Source organism: Portunus trituberculatus, chromosome 43 (genome assembly GCF_017591435.1).
Source record: "Portunus trituberculatus isolate SZX2019 chromosome 43, ASM1759143v1, whole genome shotgun sequence".
Classification (NCBI taxonomy): domain Eukaryota; kingdom Metazoa; phylum Arthropoda; class Malacostraca; order Decapoda; family Portunidae; genus Portunus; species Portunus trituberculatus.
Window position 1 is genome coordinate 3589171 of NC_059297.1, and position 19980 is coordinate 3609150.

At 40.7% G+C, this 19980-nt stretch overlaps 1 protein-coding gene and 1 long non-coding RNA gene across 2 annotated transcripts; both read left to right on the top strand.

Moving 5' to 3' along the window:
• Nucleotides 1-250: 250 nt before the first annotated feature.
• On the top strand, nucleotides 251-11173 carry LOC123517942 (ATP-binding cassette sub-family D member 3-like). Its single transcript, XM_045278416.1, has 9 exons — nucleotides 251-528; nucleotides 1538-1607; nucleotides 3112-3203; nucleotides 4073-4259; nucleotides 4481-4689; nucleotides 4847-4948; nucleotides 5058-5231; nucleotides 5864-6025; nucleotides 6211-11173. The coding sequence occupies exons 1-9, from the start codon at nucleotides 283-285 to the stop codon at nucleotides 6286-6288; spliced, it is 1320 nt and encodes a 439-aa protein (XP_045134351.1). The 5' UTR covers nucleotides 251-282; the 3' UTR covers nucleotides 6289-11173.
• Nucleotides 11174-12674: 1501 nt separating this feature from the next.
• On the top strand, nucleotides 12675-14933 carry LOC123517946. The gene is made up of 2 exons (XR_006678624.1): nucleotides 12675-13223; nucleotides 14748-14933. It is a non-coding gene; the product is annotated as an uncharacterized LOC123517946 (long non-coding RNA).
• The last annotated feature ends 5047 nt before the right edge of the window (nucleotides 14934-19980 follow it).

Consider the following 19980-nt stretch of genomic DNA (forward strand, 5'->3'; position numbering starts at 1 on the left):
ACAGTTAGATCTCACTGACACTACCAACTCGTCCATCTTGTTCGCCAGTGATGTCACGTTGGAAGAAGGAAGAATTTAAATTTCTTCAAAATAAAAATTTCTCTCTCTCTCTCTCTCTCTCTCTCTCTCTCTCTCTCTCTCTCTCTCTCTCTCTCTCTCTCTCTCTCTCTCTCTCTCTCTCTCTCTCTCTCTCTCTCTCTCTCTCTCTCTCTCTCTCTCTCTCTCTCTCTCTCTCTCTCTCTCTCTCTCTCTCTCCATGCTTCATTTTGTCCCTCCACCATCATGATTATCAACAGCCCTCCTTTGTTCTGCCAGGCACCAGGTGTCATGATCCTGTACCTGCTGTTGTCCGGCACCCTCCTCACCCACCTCCGCCGTCCCATCAGCCGTCTCACCGTCACAGAACAGCGTCTGGAGGGAGATTTCCGCTATGTCAACTCTCGTCTCATCACTAACTCGGAGGAGGTGGCCTTCTATCAGGGGAACAAGAGAGAGAAGAAGAACATTGATACCTCCTTTATGAGATTGGTGAGTACTAGGAAAGGTGTATAGGAGATGGGTGCTAATAGGTCAGTGCTGCATTGTGGTTCTTGGGGAAGGATACTTAGATACTGGTGCTGGTGAGTGGTGAGGCATTTCCAGTGATATATTGATCTATTGAACACATGAGGAACAGGGTTATAAACTGTGGATAGGGGAGTAATGTTGTGGTCAGAGAATATGTTACTCATTAAACTAAGAGAATGGTAATTATGTGTAGTAGAGTAGTGTTGGGCTAAGAGGGAGAGGTTTTCCTTGTGGTGCCTCAAGCCATGGAGGAGACCTATGTATATTGAAGTACGATCCTTAGTCTAAGATAAACCATTAACACCATGTGTAGCTTTGGACAAAAGTTATTTAACATAGCACACTCATTTCCACCATGTTAAGTATCTTCCACAATTCATTTTCAGGTTTTGTTATTAAATTTTCATTGGATAAAAGGATGGAATATATGTACAACACATAGAAAGTAAGTGTAGATTATTTGACTTATGATTATGATTACAGCTACCATTGAGCATAATTCTTTGATAGCCATGAGAGAACAGGCATGTGGTGAGAGGTTAAAGGTGCATGTCTATCTCTCATCAAATACAGTTGATAGCTCCTTTCTTGATTTCCATGGCATATTGTGATGTTTCAAAACACATGAATGTATTTTTGTTTGTCCATATGGAAAGAATCAAAGAAACTGAGATGAAGAGAGTATACTGTATATGTGATTATGGGAAGTTAGAGTGGAGCATGTAAGAGAAAGTAATAAGAGGAGAATAAATTAATTAGTTTAGGTATATGGACTGAAGTGAAATAGAGGCATTTCTATTGTGGCGGTCTCCTTGGGTTAGTTTGTAAATAATGAACATCAGATATAGATCAGTAGGTTGTGTTGTGAGTTTTATAGGTGTCAGTAGCTTGTCCCATCAATGATTTTAAGTTGATTCTCATGTGGAATTGAGTCGGTGCTAGTGAGTGCATCACATTGCTTCTGTTGCAGGTTAATCATCTCCGCTGCTTCATCACTTTCCGCTTCAACATGGGCTTCATTGATAACATCATTGCCAAGTGTAAGTTGTTGTCTTTCCTCTTCCTTTGGATTTTTACCTTGTTTTTATTTGTAATTGCCTTCTTTTATTCCTTCAAATGCTCTGCCTCTTGTATTTGTTTCTGGATCCATCTAAGTTAACATTCCACCCATCTTCTGAATCTACACTTTAGTCTCAGAGTTATCCTTCCTCTGGTATGTATAGATTGAAATGCAGGAGAAGTGTTCAAGTTTTGTTTTGTGTTGCTTTTTATATGCAACAAGGAATACTTTGTTTAATGGAAATAGTGTTATGGCATTATGATGTTTTTTTGTTCCACTGATTTCTAATTCTGTTTGTAAAATTATTTTTACAGTTATTTCTTTGCATCTTGTGAATTTTTTTTTATATCTAGGAATGCTCTTGGATGTGACTGAGCGTAAGTGGAAGTGTGTGTGTGTGTGTGTGTGTGTGTGTGTGTGTGTGTGTGTGTGTGTGTGTGTCACTGTTTCACTGTTTCACTGTTTGATCTGCTGCAGTCTCTGAAGAGACAGCCAGACGTTACCCTCCGGAACGAGCTCAGAGCTCATTATTTCCGATCTTTGGATAGGTCTGAGACCAGGCACACATCACACACCGGGACAACAAGGTCACAACTTCTCGATTTACATCCCGTACCTACTCACTGCTAGGTGAACAGGGGCTACACGTGAAAGGAGACACACCCAAATATCTCTACCTTGCCGGGGAATCGAACCCCAGTCCTCTGGCTTGTGAAGCCAGCGCTCTAACCACTGAGCTACCGTGTGTGTGTGTGTGTGTGTGTATTTACCTAGTTGTATTTACCTAGTTGTAGTTTTACAGGGCCTGGGCTTTATGCTCGTGTGGCCCCGTCTCCATATCTACACTTATCCAATCTTACTTTAAAAGTGTGCACACTCGTTGCAGACACTACTTCTTCATCTAAACTGTTCCACGTGTGTGTTTGTGTGTGTATGTGTGTGTGTGTGTGTGTGTGTGTGTGTGTGTGTGTGTGTGTGTGTGTGTGTGTAAAATTCACTGTTTGATCTGCTGCAGTCTCTGACGAGACAGCCAGACGTTACCCTACAGAACGAGCTCAGAGCTCATTGTTTCCGATCTTCGGATAGGCCTGAGACCAGGCACACACCACACACCGGGACAACAAGGTCACAACTCCTCGATTTACATCCCGTACCTACTCACTGCTAGGTGAACAGGGGCTACACGTGAAAGGAGACACACCCAAATATCTCCACCCGGCCGGGGAATCGAACCCCGGTCATCTGGCTTGTGAAGCCAGCGCTCTAACCACTGAGCTACCGGGCCGTGTACTGAGCTACTGGGCCGTGTGTGTGTGTGTGTGTGTGTGTGTGTGTGTGTGTGTGTGTGTGTGTGTGTCAGCCAGCAAGATATGATTCTGGTCTATAGAAAGATATAGATAAATGATGTATGAATGCCAGGAATGACAAAGGCTACTTGAAGATCTAAGAATGACAGATGATTCAAGTGTGTCCTACCTTTGCAGATCTGGCTACCTGTGTGGGCTTCTCAGTGGTTGCGTATCCCTACCTCACCCCAACCAGACTGTCCAAGAGTGAATACAAGACTCGCATGCAGGTAAGGAACTGTCCTGGAGATAGTCATAAAAAAAATATTGAGTTTTCACACACAACCCCTGAACTATGTATCTATGAAAAATCAGATGGAAATTTGCATTTTTTTATGTAATAATAATAATAATAATAATGATAATAATGATAATAATAATGGTAATAATAATAATAATGATAATAGTAATAGTAATAATAATAATAATAATAATAATAATAATAATAATAATAATAATAATAACAACAACAACAACAGTAATAACAATAATGATGATAAGGAACAGTCTATTTAGAAAATATACTATGGATTGGGGGAAAGGCTTTACAATAGACTTAGGGAAATAGTGAGAATATACTAATTGTTGATGGCCCACACCATGGTGGGAACCATACTGATTCAGTATTGGTCCATGCATTGTGTCTTTATGATGTGTGTGTGTGTGTGTGTGTGTGTGTGTGTGTGTGTGTGTGTGTGTGTGTGTGTAATTCACCTTGGTCGCCTGCTGGTCACCCAGCCAGTCTTCCCCATTACGGAGCGAGCTCAGAGCTCATAGACTGATCTTTGGGTAGGACTGAGACCACAACACACTCCACACACCGGAAAGCGAGGCCACAACCCCTCGAGTTACATCCTGTACCTATTTACTGCTAGGTGAACAGGGGCTACACATTAAGAGGCTTGCCCATTTGCCTTGCCACCCCGGGACACGAACCCGGCCCTCTCGATTGTGAGTCGAGCGTGCTAACCACTACATTATGTGTGTGTGTGTGTGTGTGTGTGTGTGTGTGGAAGAAGTAGCTTTTCTTGCAACACTAGGTAGCACCCTTATGCCTCATTGTTGTGGTGACATTACTCTTATTTTGACTTTCACCCAGGACTACTACAGAAGTGGCAGGATGTTAGTGAAGCTAGCTGAGGCCATTGGAAGGCTGGTTCTGGCAGGCCGGGAGCTGACAAGGCTGGCTGGGTTCACAGCACGTGTCCAGGAACTGCTTACTGTCTTGAAGGACCTCAACGTTGGGCAATACCAGCGCACCATGGTGGAGAACAGGGCGTCCAGTGGTGGGTAGAGCTATCACTTGCTGAGTTTTGACCCTATGTACTGCCATAACTTTTTTGGTATTGCATCCATAGACACAAAATATACTTGACCTCAAAGTCTGACATATAAACATTGGAACTTAACTTTCATAATAACATGGGATTGAGAATATCCCCTAACTTATTTGAGAAATGCCAACTTAAGAGCTTGCCCTAATTTCTTTATGGCACCCCTTTTACAGACAACCTGAGTCTCCTCGCTCTTCAGCCTGGCAGGGGCTTGGTTGTCAATGAGGACAATGTGATCCGTTTTGAGCATGTGCCGCTAGTCACTCCCAATGGTGATGTGCTGGTGCAGGAACTGAACTTTGAGGTGCAGTCGGGTATGAACGTCCTGGTTTGTGGTCCCAATGGGTGTGGCAAGTCATCCCTCTTCAGGATCCTTGGGGAGGTAAGTTTGATGAGATATGAGTTTGTCTATTTCAATCCTTTTCTTATCTCTGTCAGCCTCTCTCTTTCTTTCTCTCTGGCTCTCTCTCTCTCTCTTTCCAAGACCAGACAAGACATGAATAACAGCTGCAGTACATTCATGTGTTTGTCTCTTTTAGCTGTGGCCAGTGTTTGGAGGATGCGTCACTAAGCCTAGTGCAGGGAAACTCTTCTACATCCCCCAGCGGCCGTACATGACCATTGGCACACTCAGGGACCAGGTTCGTGCATGCATGGTTAATAACATAGTCCTGCAACACAACATAATATGATGAGGGAAAAAGAATGGAAACAATTTTGGAGCATCTCACCACTTTTGTCACTTTGCAGGTCATCTACCCTGACTCCAACTCAGATATGACCTCCCGTGGGGTTAGTGATGATGACCTTAGGGAGCTTCTGGGACGAGTGCAGCTGACCCACATCCTGGATAGGGAGTGTGGATGGGATGCCACAGCAGATTGGATGGACGTGCTGTCTGGTGGGGAGAAGCAGCGAATTGCAGTACGTGTTTCCTTCTGTTGGTTGTGGTGTTGAGAGGGAAAAGAAGGATAGAATCCCAGGCCTTTGTATTTGTGTTTTTCTCCTTTCATTAAGGTTGTTATTTTCATGGCATGCAGAGATGATAAGTCTTGTTGATATTTTTCCATTAATGATGTAGAGGCTTCATTCAGCAGTCACTAACACTTGAAAACTTTTGTATCTTATTCTAGATAGTGTAGACCATCTTAAAAGTTGTTGAAATCACATACAGCAATGTTTTAGAATACAGACCACAATCCCATTATGATTGGGTTTTATAGCATTATCATCTGGCAGCCAGTGTTTGATTACTCCATTCCTGTGACTTATAATTTCACCATGCCTATCTCTCTAAGGTGTTTTCTGCTTATGCCAAATATTTTCTTTGTTATTGTCATGAAAAGAATATAGAAACGTAGGAAAATACAGCTAATGTAGGAGACCAGTTCATTTAAACAAGACAGCTCATCACTTAAACATGTTATACTTGCAGTGGTCTGGTTTAGAGTTTCTTCAATATGTGCTTGGAGTTTAAAGACTTCCCTTGGCTGATTTCATTCAGTTCTACCCAATCATAAGTAATGTGTATCTTAAGGTAAATTTTTATGGTGCAGATGGCTCGACTCTTCTACCACAAGCCCCAATTTGCCATTCTTGATGAGTGTACGAGTGCAGTGAGTGTGGATGTTGAGGATGCAATGTACCAGTACTGCCGCCAGGTTGGCATCACTCTCTTCACAGTGTCCCATCGCAAGAGTCTCTGGAAGCACCATGAGGTAAGTTTCTTTGTGGAAAGAATAAAGTTAGAAACTGAGACTGTATTATTTATTATGAAGACTGTTATTAGGAGTGAGAAGATGATTAACTTGACTTGCATACTGTTATACTAGGTTCTGGTCCTTTAATTCAATAAATTTTTTGTTAACATGAAGAGTGTAGTGATGACCATCTTCCTTTACAGTACTACCTTCACATGGATGGGCGTGGATCCTTTGACTTCAAGCCCATACAGCCAGACACTCAAGAGTTTGGTTCTTGAAGCTCCCAGAGGCTATTGTACCTGTTGGAAATCACCGCATAGGGACACAGTGGGTGAAGCAAGAGCAGGTAACAGTTGGTGTCCATGTCGTTGTGATGCAGATAGTGAGTTCACAGCAAAGAGGCTCTTCTCATAGTGCTGGTGTTCCTGGGTCAGTGCTGTCATGATAGAGCATTCTTAGCTTCTGTATTCATAGTTCAACTTGGCTTTTTTTTTTGGTGTATTTAGATTAAGGAAAGTAACGCAGTAATAGTCAGTCAGACACTTTGCTTCCAGTTTTTAAAAATGTCAGTTTTGAAAAGTCTGTTTTGTAGCACACATCAGTATTATTGAAACCTCTTTCTCTTTCTCCTCTAACTCCATAATTGCTGTTGTTGGTATTCATTATTATTATTGTTATAATTATTTTTCTTCTTATATCTTTCATAATTGGTGACAACATCATTGTTTTTTGTTATAACTATCATGTAGAAATGTCATCCTGGTGTACAAATACATAGCTAGGTTATTATTATCATTATTGTAATCACTGCAGTTGATAACAGCAATTGTTAAACAGAGAGGAAAGAGACAAAATCGTTCTTATCGCTGTCACAAATTGGGTGTTTCTAATAAGCCTGAAGTCTCACACACAATTACACCACATTACATGCCGCACTCTGCTGTTATCATCCGATAAGTGGTAAATGGTCAAAACTTTGTGTCAACTACACTTAACCCTCGCCTATCACGCCCAGTTGGGGCCGAAATAGCTGCGCCATAGTAAAAAATGTGATAGCCGAATTGATCTTGGCGGGAAGGCGGTTTTAGCCAATGAGTTCTCATATATCCCATGGTGTCATGGCTGGGTGCGCGATAGCAGGCATCTGAGGTTGCGATAATGAAATTTTAGCAGTTTTTCATGGGTGCGTGATAGCAATAAAACGCGATAGCTGAAGTCGCGATAGCCGAGGGTTGACTGTATTTTAATCTGCTTGCTTATATTTACAAGTGGGCAGAGTTTGAGCTTTTGTGGACACTAGTGTCTAGAAGTGTTCATTTTATATAACTTGACATGGCAAGATCAGATTGGCTCTAGTAAGATAAATTATTCCAGCTTTGAATTTCAAAGATGTACAGTAAATCCTCAGTATAATAGACTATTTGTGAGGGAAGGCCAAGTTGTTATATCTGAACTTTCATCACTCTTATGCTATAGTCTCTATAATGAGTTCTTCTATAAGAACATAGCTGCAAGAATCTATCAAACCTTTGAAGTTGAATTGTGTTTATTATGTGAGGGAGTTGTTTAGTAATATGTATTTAATATTAGTTGATCTAGTTTCACTGGAATTCTGCCACACCTAGTGAGAAAAGTTTTACATATCCAGTATTTGTTTGAAAGGCCCTGAGGATTCTTTATTTTTGCCTCATAACAATTAGGGGTGTTAAATGTAAGGCCGAGTTAAAACATCTGATATATTCAGTAGTCATTATATTATATGTGCATTTATTGTATTGAGGACTTACTCTATCTTGTGCTTTCTTAAGCTAGAGTCTGAAGGTCAGGGTTGAGATTGAGCCGTGGAACAAGTAGGATCGTTATGTTCCTCAGGGATGTGGAATAGTAATGTTCCATACAATGAGTGTTTCAAATTTTTCTGCTGGCTTTGTGTGAGTGTTAATTGTGGCCCCCTGAAGGCATCTCAGCAGGTGTCATTGCAGCCTTTTACTATTTTGCCTTGTATGGTGCTTCATTTCTTTGATATTCATGTCTTAATGTCCGAAATCATCCTGAAATATAGTCCACACCCCGCCTGTCATGAATAAGTCTTGTTCATGGAAAACGGGTATTTTCTTCATCGGTCATTTGCTTCATGCACTCACACATCACTGACCATTGAATAATGATAACAGTTTTTAGCCACAATTTATGTCATTTTCTAAGATTTATTAGTTGACTCATATGATAGTAATATTTTTACTCAACATAATGAAAGATGAATGAACTAATAGTTCATACTCTTAGTCTTCAGAAAACTTAGTGAAACTATATTTTGACCAGGATCAAAATCATTAATAGTGAAATCAGGACTAAGGATTTTTGTCCCTGAATAATAAAAAGAAAGCAAATAAAAATGAAATTTATGAATTCTGATAAATGTAGGCATCTAGTGATGGTGACCAATCAAGTAATGTATCATGCTCCTTCTCCTGTGTTTAGCATTATTCTCAATTAATATCAAGGACTCTGATCTGTTTCTGAATCTATCAGTTGTCAGATTTTATAAGTAGATTTAATGCTTAATATGAGAGAAAGTGCAAAACTGGATAAGTCAGTGGACAAGGTTGCTAGACTTCTGACCACGACTACACTGCTGGGAAAGCATCCACAATGATTATGGAGCAAGTGACTTGGTGGTTTGTGAGCCTAATAGTTTCCCAGAGAATAGAGGACCCTTTTTAAAGTCTAATTAACAACATAAGAAAAAAAAAAAAAAAAAAAAAGGGATTGTGGCAGGTATACAGAAAGCTTTGAATTTGTTAAGCAGTGTGTATACAGAAAGGAGAAGACAGGGAAAAGTGAGTGTGATGAATGTGACAAATGATGAGAAGAAATGAGGAAATAGGAAAAAAAAGTTTGATGGAAAGTATGGTAGATAGAGAGGAGAAAATGAGATAAAGAGTGTGATGGCTAGTATGTTAGAGGTGGTGGTGGTGGTGGTGGAGAGCATACAACTGGCAGCTTAAAAATGTGTGGGCCTGAATTTTCTTATTTTAGGTTGATCGGAATAATGCAAACAATACATCACCTGTGGCATCTGATTCACTACTTAAATCAAAAGCAGCTTCATCCACAAGACTTGCTTTGTGTTGTTATGAATTCAAATCGATGTGATACTTTGTCTGTCTTTGTGTTCACTCTTCTACCTACCTCACAATCACATTTTTCATTATCTCGTAATATCCTATTTTTATCTCAGGATGGAGAGCATGAATGAAGGAAAGAGAAAACAAGAGGACAGGCTGAGTGTGTGTGTGTGTGCGTCTTTCATTCATTATGGTGTTGGGCTCTCATTCTATATTGTAGGTCACCAAGTATAGCTTTGAAATGAGAGTCTAAGAGTCCATGATAAGTCAATCTTTGAATAGCCCTTAACCTGCACCACACCACACACCCAGTCATCCTCTTGCTTGGGATCAGTAGGAACAGTAACCTTCCTCACTTAGTGAAATTCTTTGCTGCCTGAGTGGATGCAAGTGTCAGCCTACCATATGAGAAGCAGGATGTTTCTACTGAGATAATGAGCACTGTGTGTGTGTGTGTGTGTGTGTGTGTGTGTGTGTGTGTGTGTGTGTGTGTGTGTGTGTGTGTGTGTGTGTGTGATTTATTAACTTGATTACATGCTGGATTCATGGACAACTGCATCCTCCTAGTGAAAATTTATGAAGGCCAAGTGTGTGTATTTACTATTTGTATTTATCTAGTATTGTGTGTGTGTGTGTGTGTGTGTGTGTGTGTGTGTGTGAAGTGAACAATAATGATGTGTTTTCACATATTTTTATCTTTGTAATATTGTGTTTAGACAACTGTACATACATAGGTACATGAAGAGAATGTTATTGTGAGACTGAAGTACAGAAACACACACACACACACACACACACACACACACACACACACACACACACACACACACACACACACACACACACACACACACACACACACACACACACACACACACACACACACACACACACACACACACACACACACACACACACACCAATCAATGACTTGCTTTAGTGGTTGTGATGATTAAAGTCTTAAGCATAATTACATGATTTGAACATTGCTTATTGATATTGGAACTCATTGGTTAAAGGTTCTTTGTGCTTTTATAAGATTTTCAGCGTAAAAAAGTACACTGAAGTGCAATTACAATGCTAAATGTCAGTTATTACTTTCTCTCTCTCTCTCTCTCTCTCTCTCTCTCTCTCTCTCTCTCTCTCTCTCTCTCTCTCTCTCTCTCTCTCTCTCTCTCTCTCTCTCTCTCTCTCTCTCTCTCTCTCTCTCTCTCTCTCTCTCTCTCTCTCTCTCTCTCTCTCTCTCTCTCTCTCTCTCTGTCTGTGTTGTGTGAGTGTGTACAATACATGGGTGTACACTCATAAGCACAAAAATAAATATTACCAAATAAAATGTATTTATGAAATAGATTTGCTGCAAATTACTTCTTGTCATTTATAAAAGATGGACAAGAAGAACCTTTATGTATTTTATCACTTAGGTATTTTTATTATCTGGCAATTGATCAGATGCTTTAACTTTATTTCTTTATTTATTATTGAGAATAGCAGACATTGATTAAGGATCATGATTATATTCAGGTGTACTGCAAGCTTGGCAGGAGTGTTGAGTGCTCCTTGTACTAGGAACAGTACATGTTGAATAAAATTCCCCCTCTGAATTGCACCAATTTCAGGTTCATTTTTTAATGATTGATTTTATGAGACTTGCTTGTGTTGAGGTCTTAAATTAATTTTGTTTGCATTAGTGAATGAAGTTTTTGTCTTGATATAGCCTCTGTGGCAAGGGGGCACTGCCTGGCCTCACAGTCTGTGGCCAGGTTGGAAGAATACTGCCACTGTTCTCCCTGCATGTCGTAAAAGGCGCCTTAAAGGGACAGAGTATGGGACCACAGGCCCCTTCCTCTGCATGTTTATTCCTGTCCCCCTATAAGGAGGGATCTCAACCTGGTATATACATAGGTAGATAAATGGATATGTATAAATATTTTACACCATAGAGAAAGAAATTAATCTGTGATACTGCTCCTGATAATGCACAGAATGCATTTGGAATAAAGCAGTTATATGTTTGAAAATATAACTAAAGTCTGAATTCATATTTTATTTACCTTTCATGAAGCTAAAGATGAGTGTAATGCTGCATTTAGACATTTACCTAACTGTGGTGTTGCTGTGTTTCCGCTGCTCTGGTTTACCGCGCACTTGCGTGACTCGGTGTGTGTGAGTGTGTGTGTGTTTGAATGTCACTTGGAAATCTTATGAAGTGATGTAATGAATGACCGTGTGATCCTTAATAATAATAATTTAATACCTTTCATTGCTCTCTCTCTCTCTCTCTCTCTCTCTCTCTCATTCGACACTCAGGCGTGTAATATCACATGTGTGTGTGTGTGTGTGTGTGTATTTACCTATAATAGTTGTATTGTACAGGGTTCGAGCAGGGCTCATAGTGTCCTGTCTCCATTTATCCATTTTTTCTTCAAAGTTATGCATATTATGTGCTGTAACAACTTCATCACTCAATGCATTCCTTTTTTCCACCATTCTATGTGAAAAACTATATTTTCCAATATCCTTTACACACTGCCTCATCCTAATCTTTACATGTCCTCTTGTCCTTCCAGCTTCTTTTGTCACCGGCACCCAGGTCTTCCTTGTCTATCTTTTCAGTGTCATTTACTATTTTATACATTGTTATTAGGTCTCCTTGCTCTCTTCTTTCTTGTATAAGGTTGGCAGTCCCATTTCCTTCAGCATTTCCGCATATATTATATCCTTAGTTCCGGCACCATCTTTGTAGCTATCTTCTGGATCCGTTTTAATCTTCTTATATCTTTTTTCAAGCTTGATGACCACACCACTACTGCTTAATCCAACTTTGGACGTTATTATGCTCAATCTTTTTTTTTTTTCATCATATTTTTATCCATGTATTGAAATGGCACTTTAATATTAGTCAACGTTTTATATGCTAATACAAATAAGTGTTTTTCAGGGTTCAGATTTTCCTGTATAACCACTCCCAGATCTTTTCTCCTCTTTAGTCTTCAATATCTGTTCCTCTCCCATCAGATAGTTCAATACCGGTCTTCTCTAATTCTTTCCTAATTCCATTTCTTGGCATTGAACTCTAACTTCCACTCCTTACTCCACTCGTATTTTTTTTTTTATATATATATATATATATATATATATATATATATATATATATATATATGTATTCCTGCAGCAGCAAACAGTCTTCTCGAGTTTTAATTACTCTCAGCAATTTTGTGTGTAATGTCACGAGAGAGAGAGAGAGAGAGAGAGAGAGAGAGAGAGAGAATTTAACTATCAATAAGCAATAGGCAAATATATGTAGTTATTGTATCTATTTGAAATCAATCTGTGTTGATAATATACCAAGAAAATAACCTTTCACTTAGTGTTCAGTTTATTTTTCCTTTATCTATATGCACATAAATATTTGCTATGAATATGTGCGTCTCAAAGACAGCTTCCCACCTCACACTCAAGTCCACCGAAGCTGAATAACACTGTATAATATGATTTGTATGTACGATTTGTAGTCTATCTCATTCGTGTCACGGCATACCACAGATATTAAAAATCTTTCAAGGTCACACATATCATCATCATCATGTTAGGCGGCCTTGAAACATAACATGGGACAGGAAATAAGGAGCAGCACCCGAACGTTTCTGTGTTACTTTCAATGAGCATTGCGCAGTTAGTATAACGCTTGTGGTACACCAAGGATTCTTTGTATATTCCGTGGGGTGCACCATGGTGAGCTAGAGGCAGCAGCGAACCAATGGCGCTTCGGCTTCACTTCTATGACATCATGCTGACTTCTTCCATCTATATTGTCCCATCTAGGCATCTACTGTGACAGTTGTATGAAAAGTGTGACAGGTTTTTGAGCACGAAAATCTCTAACGAAACGCTTTTAGACTCGATAATTAGGAAGAGGCACGCAACTTTATTTAGTGTTGTCAGCTGATCCCAGATCGAGTCCCAGCCAGGAAGACAGCAGCCATTGCCCATTGGGCCAGCCCCGGTTAAGATGTGTGTAGCCTTGTCTCAAGTTTTCCGCCGTTCTCGCCATCTCAGCTGTCGTGCAAACCTGATTCGCCACACAGGTAAATGAGAGACTAATTATTTCTTTGGCTCCTCAAGTAACAGGTGTCATGACGGATACAAGACAAGATGTTAGGAAGAGGTAAGATTGGGTTCCCGCCAACTGTGTTTGCATTTCGTCACTTTGTTTGGCTTATGTTTCCTTGTGTTTGTACACGGAACTGTACCTTTTATGTGAGCGCAAAACTGGCCAAGGCAACACAAGGTGAATGAAAAGGTTAACTTGGTTGCCAACACCCTTACAGGTCTTAGAGAGTTAGCCCCCCTCCCCCGCCCGCCTTCTCCCCCAAAAAAGGCTTAATGTCTCGAAACCTTCCTTCTAAATGAAGTCGTGGGTAAATATGTAGTATCTGGCCTTGCCTTGTCAGGAGCGCATGAAACGCTGAGTGTTGTGGTGGTACACACACTACCTAGTATGTATTGCACTATATCACTCTACTTCACATCTAGTACGTAGACTCGCCTGGTCACCTCACCTTGTAGGGCCTTGCCATCTTAAGTCCAGCCAGACTGGACAAGAGAGGGACAGGCCCAAGAGTTCAAGACAAACCAGCAAGGTATTTTTTTTTCCTTCGTACAATGCGCTAGTACGGCCTCGTGTTGATGCTTTTTGAAATAAGCACATCATGCCAAAAAAACAGACATGATATCAAGTTTAAGTTAGTTTAGTTTTAGGGTTAGGTTAACTTAAATTAAGTTTGCCACGGTTGAGTTGGTCAGGGGAACCAAAATAGACCAAATTTTGCATTTGCTTAGAAGATCTAAGAAGACAAATGGCCATATTTGGCAAACAAAGGACCTTTTGTCAATATTTACCACAAGATAGCAAGAGATGCAACATTCCAGCAGTGCGAAAGAGGCTGAAGACAATCAGTCACAGGAGAGGAGTTGATAAAACGTAAAGCTTTTGATTTCACCCTATCTAATAAAACTGTGTGAGTGGAGCCACCCCATACATGTGAAGAATACTCCATACATGGGCAGATAAGACCCTTACAGAGTTAGCACTCAGGAGCATAAGAAAAACTGATGAAGACACCTCGGAATGCCCAACTTCATAGAAGCTGTTTTAGCAAGAGATGAGATATGAAGTTTCTAGTTTAGATTATAAGTAAAGCACAGACCAACCATGAATAATAAATTAAGCTATCGTTCATCTCCCCCAGAAGATAAATTAGCCTAATATCTTGTAACCTAACCTAATCTAACTCCCCATAAGGTAATTGTACTATCAATATCTGCCCTCTTATTTTCCTTGTATCAGAACAGTCACCAACACAAGACACTAACAAACTAATGGTACAATAAAAGAGAAGGTCACACAAGGTACCTATCATGACCATACCTATTCTTGCTACCACTGCATCTAAATTTCAGCTGCTTTTATCCTAGATTTGTTCTTATTATGTCTTTCTTTATTACTATTTGACACCAAAACATTACAAAGATGAGCAAAAGTAGAAGATTCAAGGAAAAATTCTCTCTCTCTCTCTCTCTCTCTCTCTCTCTCTCTCTCTCTCTCTCAGGGACATCAGGTTTCAGTCATGAAGTTTGTGATGGAGCATGGGAGCAAGGATTGAGGATGGCTAGGCAGGCTGGGTGGTGTCTGCAGCCAGCCTAATAGTATCCACACCACTCCACTGTCCTTTATTTCCACCAAGGGAGGCTGTGCACCACATCTCATGCAAGTAAGGTGTGTGTGTGTGTGTGTGTGTGTGTGTGTGTGTGTGTGTGTGTGTGTATTTACCTAGTTGTATGTTACAGGGTTCGAGTGGGGCTCATAGTGACCTGTCTCCATATCTACATTTATCTAAGTTCTTAAATTTGCGCGCACTTTCTGCTGTTACAATCTCTTCACTTAATCCATTCCAGATGTCTATTGTCCTATGTGGAAAACTGAACTTCTTGATATTCCTATGACACTAACTTCTCATGATTTTCTTGGAATGCCCTCTTGTTTGTCTCCCTGCTCCATCAGTGTTACCAGGTCTTGTCTATCTATCTTCTCCATACGGTTTACTAACTTACACATCGTTATTAGGTCTCCTCTTTCCCGTCTATCCTTCAGTCTTTCTTCATAGGGAATATCTTTTATTTCAGGGACCATCTTTGTAGCAGCCCTTTGTATCCTTTCTAGTTTCTTGATATCTTTCTGCCTATATGGCGACTATACCACTGCTGCATATTCTAGTCTAGGTGTTATCATAGTGGTTAATATCTTTTTCATTATACTTTTATCCATGTAATTGAATGCTACCCTGATGTTCGTTAGTGTCTTGTATGTTGAATCAAATAATCCATTTATATGTATGTATTTCTGGAGTCAGGGTGTCCTGTATAATCACTCCCAGGTGTTTCTCTTCTCTTCTTTTCATTATAATCTTTTCTCCCATTTTATATTCCCATGTAGATCTTCTATTACTTTTACCCATTTCCATTACATGGCATTTCTTAGTATTAAATTCTAATTTCCACTTCTGGCTCCATCTCCAGATCTTATCATTATCTTTCTGTAATTCCATATTATCATTTTGTTTTTTTATAACTCTCAAAAGCTTGGCATCATATGCAAACAAATTTATGTAGCTACCCAAACCCTCTTGTATATCGTTGACATATATTTGGAACATTATTGGTGCCAACACCGAACCCTGTGGTACGCCACTGGTTATAGTGCTCCATCTTGGTGGTGTATCTCTTATCACTGTCCTCAATTCTTTATCTGTTAAGTAATCTGTCATCCAATTTAAGATTTTTCCCTTAATTCCGACCATGTGTTCTATTTTCCATAGGAGTCTTCTTTGTGGTACTCTGTCAAAAGCCTTTTTATTTATAATATCTAGATACACTGCATCCACCCTTCTATCTCTTCCTTGTACTTCATCTATTACTCTTGTATGAAAGCTTAGTAAGTTTGTTATACATGATCTTCCTTTTTTAAAACCGAATTGGGAGTTATTAATGATTTAATTTCTCCAGATATTCCAACCATTTTTCTTTGATAACAATTTCACAGATCTTACCCACCACACTAGTTAGTGACCCTGGTCTGTAATTTAGGGGCTCAGTCATTTTCCCTTCTCTGTATAATGGGACTATATTGGCTCTTTTCCATTCCTTTGGTACCTTCCCTTCACTTAAAGCAGGGGTTCTCAACCTTTTTATCGTTAAGAACCCCCTGAGTTATAAGACCATCTACCAGTACCCCCAGTATTGTCACATGGAACATGGAACTCAATATGCAATGGCACTGCAAAGGATTTTATTAGATCAGCTATCTAAGTACCCCTGGAAATCTTCTTATGAACCCCCTGTGGTTTCGCGCTGTCAGGATGGCCACTGTCCATGAGCTAACATCATTAGGTCTCTATGACGCTGAAGACGTCTATGCAGAACGGTTTGGTTGGCAATAGACAATCTCATTATCAGACTTTGATTTCTAAGTTATGAAAATAATCTCATTTACGGGGCTTCATAGGTTCATGGTGTCTTGTAGTCTACTTACTAACCTAGAAGGAAAGAAAATATCATACTAACTTCGAGCTATCAATTGAGGAAGAAGTAATCTTTGTCCCAGGAATAGAGCAAGATGGTATATAAAAAAACACAATGCATAGTTATAACCTAACTCTACTATTATAGCGTTTTTTGTCGTAGATACATGTTTAGAAATACTTTACCTATCTTGATATCTCCTTACGTGACAAAAGAATATCCAAAAATATACGATATGCAGTTGACCATCTTTTCTGTGAAATATTACGATATCTGTTGAATCTGGCAACTTCAACGGGAGTTTGGGTCCTCTCCTAGTGTTTCCTTATGATTGAAACATTGATATTTATACGTCATTGTGATCAGGGAAATAAAGAAAACTAAGTTTGCTTTTTTCTAAGAGCATGAAATAGAAAAATTTATGTTTACAAGTGGCAGTTTATGTATAAGACACGCAAACCTGTGTGCACTCATCCACTCTATCCAGAAGCTTAACTAATTTTCAAAAGTTCCCCAATAGCTACACAACTACCATTGGTCTACTGTTTCTATCCAGTTACCTACAAACACGTACACATTCACGGCAGCAACATGCAAAGTACACTAAATACTCCGGAGCAAAGCTGCCTCACCTTGTTTCATTAATCAGCTAACTCTTGCACACTTTCACACCAAAGCTATTTTTCATTTACCATCGACGATTTTATATTCGAATCAAAATTAAAACGACGATTGAGAACTTTCGGCCTAAAGATGTTTGAGGGCCGTGACGGCCTTGGGCGCCGCACGGGGGAAGGAGGTGGCCGTCGGGTCCGGCCTGGGGCCCAAGGCAGGAACTGGCTGCAGGTCCTGCTTTTCCTTGGTGGCCTCAAGCTTCACTACTAGTCGTCCACTTGCAGCGCATCACACTAGGCAAGGGTCGCCATAAGCAAGAGATCAATGTCTACCACTCACCGGATGGTGCCGTGAGGGGCCCTAAAGGGGTGATAAGGGCTCCTTGCATAGAATATGATGGTGAGTGGTGTGTACGGGACCTCTGCTTATAATGACACCGGGCTGAACAACTCGCCATGAACGAGGGCACGCTATGTGCCATGAGCCAGGCACTGACAGTACCAGGGGTCCTTTACGTTAGGTTAGGTTAGGTTAGGTTAGGTTAGATTAGGTTAGGTTAGGTTAGGTTAGGTAAAAGGACTCACTTCATGACAGCGTTTGGGGAGTGGTGTGTGGCGGGTCATTGCTCATGGCGACCTGTGTGAGGCATTGCAAGGTTGCATCGTCACTGCTCTCATAACCACGGGACTGGGGTTGACCCTTTCTGGGTAAAAGTTTCGTCCCAGTACCTGTGTAGGTAATAATACTTTGGATCGTTTCGCCATCGCCATCGCCGCACCGTTAGCCTCGATAAACGGATCGTTATCCTCAACAAACACATCTGTACCGTGGACACTGGAATCGCAACCTGTCGTGGAATCCCATTGTTAGCGTGGACTCATTTTCCTTCGCGGCTTCAAGCTCACTGATTGTTGTCAACTTGCAGCGCCTCATACTAGGCAAGGCGTCGCCTTAAGCAGGGTGCCGTGTCTACCGTCCATCAGATGATGCCGTGAGGGGCCTTTAAGGGTGATAAGGGCTCCTTGCATAGAGTCTGGTGGTGAGTGGTGTGTACAGGACCTCTGCTTATAATGACATCGGGCTGAACAACTCGCCATGAACGAGGGCACGCTGTGCGCCATGAGCCAGGCACTGACCGTACCAGTGGTCCTTTACGGGGTGAAAAGGACTCACTGACAGTGTTTGGGGAGTGGAGTGTGGCGGGTTATGCTCATGGCTACCCGTGTGAGGCGCAGTAAGGTGGCAGCGTCACTCTCCTCGCACTCACGGGTCTGGGGTGAACTCTTACGGGGTGAAAGGGTTCGCCCCAGTACCTGTGTAGGCAAGTGAACTTCAATTGCGTCGCAGTGAGGTGGCAGCGCCACTCTCCTCGCACCTAAGGGTGTGGGTGGATCCTTACGGGGTGAAAGGGTTCATCCCAGTACCTGTGTAGGCAAGTGGACTTCAATTGCAGCGCAGGAAGGTGGCAGCGTCACTTTACTCGCACTCAAGGGTGTTGGGTGGATCCTTACGGGTGAAAGGGTTCGTCCCAGTACCTGTGTAGGCAAGTGGACTTCAATATTGTGTCTTGAAATCGCATCGTGAGGACTGGAACCGCATCGACATCGTGGAAACCCGCATCGTTCCCGTGGAAACTGGAATTGCATCTTGATCGTGGAAACTCGCATTATTATCTTGGAAACTGGAAGGGCATCTTTATCATGGAAAGGCATCGTCATTTTGGAAACTTGCATCGCTATCGAGGAAACTGGAATGCCATTGTTATCTTGGAAACTCGGAGCGCTATCGAGGAATCTGGAATCAAATCTTATCGTACACACTGTTATCGTGGAAGCTCTCGTGATCGTCGTTCGTTTCGTTATCTCTGAATTACTTAATTAGTCTTGGTATTATTATTATTAGCTTCCATAATAATAGAGATGTTGGTCATTTTTATCTTATCTTTTTTACTGTATTTTTTTTCAGGGTACAGTTTAGTGTTCTTCAACCTTTTCTAAATTCGTGCACCTTTTCGAGAAGCAAGGAGGACTATAAAAGAAATGCATCAATATTCGTAATTTTCCCTACTTTAAGACTGAAAATCGATAGATAACATTATTGAATATCTACCTGAAGCTACAGTTTTTTAGTCCTAAACAGTCGCTATATAGAGCGAAATGTACTAAAACAAAATGCCACATCTCAAACACATTAGGCCCGTGTTCCGTCGGAGTGTAATATATTACTATTGTGAATAAATCGCAATACTTTGATTAATATCAATAGGAGAGGACCCAAACTGTCACAATTTCAGTGTTCGCAGGAGAGAGTCAGTATCGTCTCGCGGTACAGAGTAATCGTCTCTAAACACTGTATTATGATGTATCTATTGATTTGCCAGGGTTTTACTCCTACCAGTATTTTTCTGTTCTTATTCTACCATGGTATTTCTTTATAGTTACTTGAGTTTATACGACTGACATCATAATATAGAGCAAAACATAATTGTCTGGTGTACCAAGATCTTTCATTTCTAGAGACTTGAAGACAGCACGGAACCTTAACACACATTTCACCTCGCTTCTGCACAGGTTAATTCTTCTTCTTCTCAACCTTTTAATGTGATGTACCCCTCGAAGTCTTTCAGTATTTATCACGTACCCTTACCCA